This window comes from Nyctibius grandis, chromosome 10 (genome assembly GCF_013368605.1).
Source record: "Nyctibius grandis isolate bNycGra1 chromosome 10, bNycGra1.pri, whole genome shotgun sequence".
NCBI lineage: Eukaryota > Metazoa > Chordata > Aves > Nyctibiiformes > Nyctibiidae > Nyctibius > Nyctibius grandis.
Window position 1 is genome coordinate 1,179,017 of NC_090667.1, and position 6,000 is coordinate 1,185,016.

Consider the following 6,000-nt stretch of genomic DNA (forward strand, 5'->3'; position numbering starts at 1 on the left):
TCCAGGTCCATCCACCCCCTGCTCAGGTTCTCCTCCCCAGACACAAGCGTGCACTTCCAAGCTACACCGGCTCCAGCGGCGCGGGCAGCCCCAGGATACCATTGGCCTTCTGGGCTGCAAGAAATCGGTCCCCCAAACGCCAGCGCCGAGGGGCCACGGCGTGCAGGGAGCCGAGTATTATCATTTGTATTCCCCCTCGTTTGAATAAAATACCAGACAAGCTATTAAATATGTGGCTGCACAAGCCACACAGGTCATGCAAAGGAGGAAGAAGTCCTCTGTGCCTTCAGCCCTGCCAGCACAGGGGCAGGACTGGCTGGCTGAGCTGTAACCACGTACCTCTCCTATAGCACAAAGTATTCCCCGCACCGAATGTTTCCTACCACCCTCTGAAAGCAACGGGGGGAAAAAATACACCCTGACATGAGGGAGCCACCTGGGTGAACAAAGCAGGAAAAATCAGAAGCAACTCATCTTAGCAACCAAGCCCCAAACCCACGTGCTTTCCCCCCACTTGGTGCCGGCAGAGCCCCCCCCACCCCTCCGAGCTCCTCGGGCAAAGCGGGGTCCCACCGCCCGGGAGGGGACCGGGTCTTCTGCCCCACTGAGCCCCAGGGAACCCTCCTCACCGCGATTTCCTCGGCCCTGGGAAGATGCTCGTGGGCGGCCAGCACCCAGCGCTGGAGCCTAACGCCAAACCCGACGGCACAGCCAGAGCAGAGCCCAACGCGAGCGGCCACAGCAACCCAACACGGGGGATATTTTCAGTTTGCACCCTCCAGAAAGCGTAACATCCCTCTCCCTCCAAACCCAGCCGTCCCCTAGGTAGGAGCACGGCTCTAACCATTCACGTTTGCACCCGCAAAAATAAGGCCACTCCTGGAAAGGCCAGACCTAAACCTCCGTATGTCGATCCCTCCCATCTGGTGATGGGAAGGTTTGGGCTGTTACTGCTTTCTTCAGGGACCAGAAGGGGCAAAAGGATGAAAATAACCCAAGAAGGGCTTTGGGTTCTTCCTCCCCAGCGCTGGCAGGCGCCTGCGGCACAAGGACGCGTCACCCCAGCCAGCACCGGGCTGTGAAGCAGCCCGAGACACGGCTCTTCCCCCAACACACCCGAGGGCAGAAGGCAAGGGCAGGTATTGCCCAGCGCCTGCGACACCTCCCGATTCCGGGGTACGCCTTGTTTGTCTCAAAGGGGAATTAACTGCTCAGGCCAAACACTGGACTGAAGTTTCACTTTCGTTTCCAGGCGAGCCGCCGAGCCGGTGCCAGCTCCGGGTATGGCACCGTGGCACCGCGGCCACAGGCACACGCGTTTCATAAAGGCTCGGCTGCGGCAAGAGGCTGCCGAGACGTGGAACTGAATCCGTGTGCGAGCGCATGGTCCATGGCAGAGCCCGGCACGCCAATGGCACCGCCGGGAACCACACAACCACCCCAGCTCAGGCTCCCCCCAGCATCACCCCTTCCCCGCATCCCCCGTCGGTCCTGCCCCTCCTCACCACCCGGCCGAAAAACAGCCAAAGGAAAATGATCCAAAGCCCCAAACTGGCCCGACTGGGCTTTTCAGGAGCACGGGCACCTCTGCCCTTCCCGCGGGAGCCCTGGGCACGGCACAGCCCAGCCGGGGTCCAGCCCCGTGCCCCTCGTGGGGAGGGGGTCTGCAGAGCCCCCGCCAGCCCCACCACACAAATTGCAGCCTGCGACGTGCGAGCGCAGCAGAAGCCGGGGTGTGGACGAGCTCGGTGGCTTCAAATTAGTGCTTGGGACTTGGAGGAAGGAGCAAAACAAACCAGCAGCAGAAACGTGGCAGGGCACCGCGCTGCAGCCCCGGCGCCCGAAGGAGGGGACAGCCCGCAGCCCCCCGCAGCCCCACCGCCACGGGGACACGTCTGTGTGTCACCCCTGTGGCACAGCGTCTGTCAGCGCGGGGAGAGCTGGGGGCTGCGGGGAGGAGGAGGAGGAGGGTGTCCCCGCTCAGCCCCCCGCAGCGGCACGGGGGAGGCGATGGCTGCCAGCCGCCCGCACCCCCACACCCCCCATCGCTACGTGTGCTGCTCGTTTTCTGAATAAAGCATCTCTGCGTCACCATCTGGGCAACTGGGCTCGACACTGGTAGGTTTAGATTAGACATTAAGAAGAAATTCTTTGCTGTGAGGGTGGTGAGACACTGGCCCAGGCTGCCCAGAGCAGCTGTGGCTGCCCCCTCCCTGGCAGTGTTCAAGGCCAGGTTGGATGGGGCTTGGAGCAACCTGGTCTGGTGGAAGGTGTCCCTGCTTGTGGCAGGGGGTTGGAACTAGATGGTCTTTAAGGTCCCTTCCAACCCAAACCATTCTATGATTCTATGATACCCCCCTCCACCCAAGCTGAGGGGCTGGAGGCGATGCCGGCACCGCAGGCAGCCGCCATACCAGGACCAGCCGCCGGCCGGGACGCACCACCCTGCCTGCTCACAGGCGACGGGGCAAAAGGCTTCCGTATCCCCGGTACCGACGGTCACCACGGCTCCTTCGCTGGAGAACAAGTTTCACAGCATCCAAGCTTCGAGTTCATTATTTATGTCTCACTTGAGGTCTTTGCATTTGCAAAACTTTCTAAATAATTTACGCATGGTGAATACGGGAGGAAGGGGGACACGTTTTGCTGAAAACCAGGTCAGTCCTCAGAGCAGCTAAGCAGCAAAGGGAGACAATAGAAATAGGCACAGATATTCACTGGGGGGAAAAAACCACGGTATTTTTATATATATATACCTATATATATACACACTCCAGAGATGCCCTCGGCATCAGAGCACATTTAGCCAGACCAGCCCTTCAGCAAACGAGGAATATTTTCAACCTTCCGAATTTATGCTTTTTCAAATGAAGGAGAAAGCACTGTGAGCCAGTCTCATTTCTGTCCATACCGTCACAGAGGGCAAAAGCAGGGCAGCTGCAGCACAGCTCCTCCACCGAATCCAGAGACCTTCTCAGGTGCCTTCACACCAGCCTCGCTGTCCCTGCACCACTCCTGGTGTCGGCAGCGTGGGGGCTGCGAGGGGCCAGAGCTGTGGAGGGGTCCTCCTTCCTCCTGCACCATCCTTCCTCCTGCACCTTCCTTCCTCCTGCACCATCCTCCCTGCCGCAGGACCGTGCCACAGCCCTGTCCAAGCTGCCCCTCCGCCTCGCTCCCCGCTGACACACAAAGAGTTACGTTCCCCCTGCGCCTGTCTTAAAACAAAGAGGACGTGAAACGTTCAGCAGAAAACGCAAGAGGAAGGAAAACGAGAGAGGATATTGCCAAGACTTCAAGTAACTTTGGTCGCAGGCCGCCTCGCTGTGCCAAGAGCCCAGCCGCCCTCCGAGCCCCGGAGGCAGCATGCCCCAACCTAGGGCATTGCTGCTCTCCCGTCCTGCCCCGCGTCCCTGCACACCCCACGACAGCCACGGAGCGGGCATGGAGGCGATGCCAGCGGTGAGATAAGGCCGCCCTGTCCAGCCACGGGGAGACGAACCCCTTGGAGACACCAGAGAAAAATAAAAGCCTGGTAGAAGGGTCACTGCCAGGAACGGCCACCAGGTACCACCGGCTCCGGCTCACGGCGGTGCCATCCCAAACACCTGCAGCAGTGAAACGGGAACAACCCCCAGTAAGAGGCAGCGCAGCAGCTCTCCACCCCTGGAGCATCTCCATCTAGGTGCCCAGAGGGTCTGTAATGGCCCACGCAACATTACAGACCTCAGACCCATCGCACACCGAGGGCAACACACGTGGAAAGAGCCGGGCCAGACGCTGTCCTGTGCCAGGTCTCTCCATGGGGAAGTCAGAGGCGTCACGGCTCGCTGGCAGCCGGTGAGGTGGCTCTCACAGTGGGAGAAGGATGCACAGAGTGGCCGAGCATCACAGCCAGGGAGGGGACACTCATCCCCATGCCCCGTCCCACGCACCCCAAACCTTCCCCCAAAGGGCCCTGCAGACCCCCTCTACCAGGAGCGTGCCACCGCGCCCGCACACCCCTGCGCCACGGGCAGCACCGGTGCTTGGGCACTGATCAGTGCTCCAGCAAAACGGTCATTGTTCCTGCCAACCGCAGGCTGGGCGTCAGCGGAACATACCCCCGGCCCTGCGCAGGAATTAAGGTCTAATCCAGGAACGCATTCAACAGAGGCTACAAAACAATTCAGCCATAAAAACATCCTTATCTCCGGAGGCCGGCGAGCGTTCTTCCTGCCCCGGCGCGAGCAGCCCAGGGTGCGGAGGCTGTGCGGCACGGCCACGGCCCCGGGCGGTGGCAGAGGAGCCCACCAGGAGCCACGAGCACCTAAAAATACCTGCTGTGCAGCGTGACCTGGGCAGCACCTGCCGAGCGAGCCGCTAGAGGTACCCGCTGACTAAGCCCGGAGATGAACGCCCTTGGGACCCACCAGTTCATGACTGAAATTTATTTTCAGTGAAGAACAACGCTGTAGGATTTGTTCTGCGATACAATGAACGCTCCAGGCTTGGACAGGCACAGGCTGCCTTGCAGCTCGACAGGCAAACGCACCGCAGCAGCAGACAGCTCAGACCTGCAGAACCATAAACGCACCCAAAGCTGTTGGGTTTGGTTGTTTGGGTTTTTTTTAACCCAAACACCAAGAATTGGTACAACGCAAGTCCCTGCAATCCAGACCTCACCAGATGCAGGGAAACTGCACCCGTGGGGTGAGGTGTGACGGGGTGGGAGCCAGAATCAGCCCCGTGGCTGATGGGACGGGGTGGTGGGCTTGGCCAGAGCATCACCTGCCTGTGTGCTCCGGGACCGGCACGGCCGCGCCTCAGCTCCCCAAACACCCCTGCCGCGTCCCCGAGGCCAGGCTGGCGTGTCACCGGCGATGCCGCGGGGAGCCCCACGGCACGGGTGTGCGTGGACGTGCCCCTCGCCTGTCCCACCGCCCCACGGCACCGAACCGGAGCAGGGCAGGGCGAGCTCGTGGTGACAACTCGCACTGCCGGCGTGCTTGGTACGGGAAACCTGCTGGCGTGGAAGTGACCTGGGATTTGGGCCAAAGAAACTTAAAAAAAAAAAGAAAAAAACACCCCCCGTGACCCCGTGTGGGGACCAGCAGGGACAGAGCCCACCCACGGCGGCACCCCAGGGCACAGCCCACCCAGCCGTGGCAGCGGGTGGCCATGCAGAGGTGTCCCCAGCCCAGCCTGGCCGTGGGGGGCACCGGGAGGCTGCCGGGTGCAGGCGGGGTGTCCCCAGACCCGCAGCCCACGTCCCGCTCCCTCGAACCTGCAGCTTTGCCCCCCGCCCCTGGCTCCCCCCCACAGCAACCGCCTCCGCGTCCCCGTACACCGCTGGGGACGGAGGGGGGACACCGGGCACCCCCCACCCCGAACGGAGAGGGGGCAGAGGACAACCGGGGGGGCACGGCACCCACCCAAACCACCCCCGAAGGACGCAGCCCCCGAGGGCCACGGGCTGGGACCTGGGGGGCCAGGGCCAGGCACGGCCCGAGGGACCACGCGTGTCCTGAGGGAGCAGGACCGGGACCGGGACCAGGCACGGCCCGCCGGACCAGCCAGCCGGCCCGGGGCCGGGGCGACACGGATGGCGGCAGGTGGGCAACGACGGGGCAGGCGGAGCGCGGCGGGCCGGTGCCGGGGGTCCGGCCGGAGGGCGCGGGGCCCCGGCAGGGCCGCCCCCGGCCCCTCACTTACTCTTGAGGGCGGCGACGAGCGACTTCCCGTCCTTGATGAGCTCCTTGATGAACTTGTTGGTCTTCTCCAGCTCGGCCTCGTGGGAGCGGAGCCGCTCCCGGAACTGGGGGCTGTCCAGGCAGCACTCGCTGAACTCCAGCGCCGGCAGCCCCATGCTGCCCGCACCCGCGCGCCGCCGGAAAAAAAAAAAAACACAAAATTAAAAAAAATTAAAAATAAACGTTTTTTTAAGCCGAAACGCGGGCCCGCCTCTCCGGGCCGGGCCTGACCGGGCCGAGCGGAGCGGAACGGTGCCGGGCGCCGCGGAGC

General features: G+C 62.6%; 1 protein-coding gene across 5 annotated transcripts in view; it reads right to left on the bottom strand.

Moving 5' to 3' along the window:
• Nucleotides 1-6,000, bottom strand: part of ARHGAP26 (Rho GTPase activating protein 26) — a 113,613-nt gene extending 107,613 nt beyond the window's left edge. For all 5 annotated transcript variants that reach the window (XM_068409673.1, XM_068409675.1, XM_068409672.1 and 2 more), the window contains exon 1: nt 5,692-6,000. In XM_068409673.1, the coding sequence (XP_068265774.1) occupies nt 5,692-5,845 (154 nt within the window). In that variant the 5' untranslated portion in view covers nt 5,846-6,000. The remainder of the gene's footprint in view (nt 1-5,691) is intronic.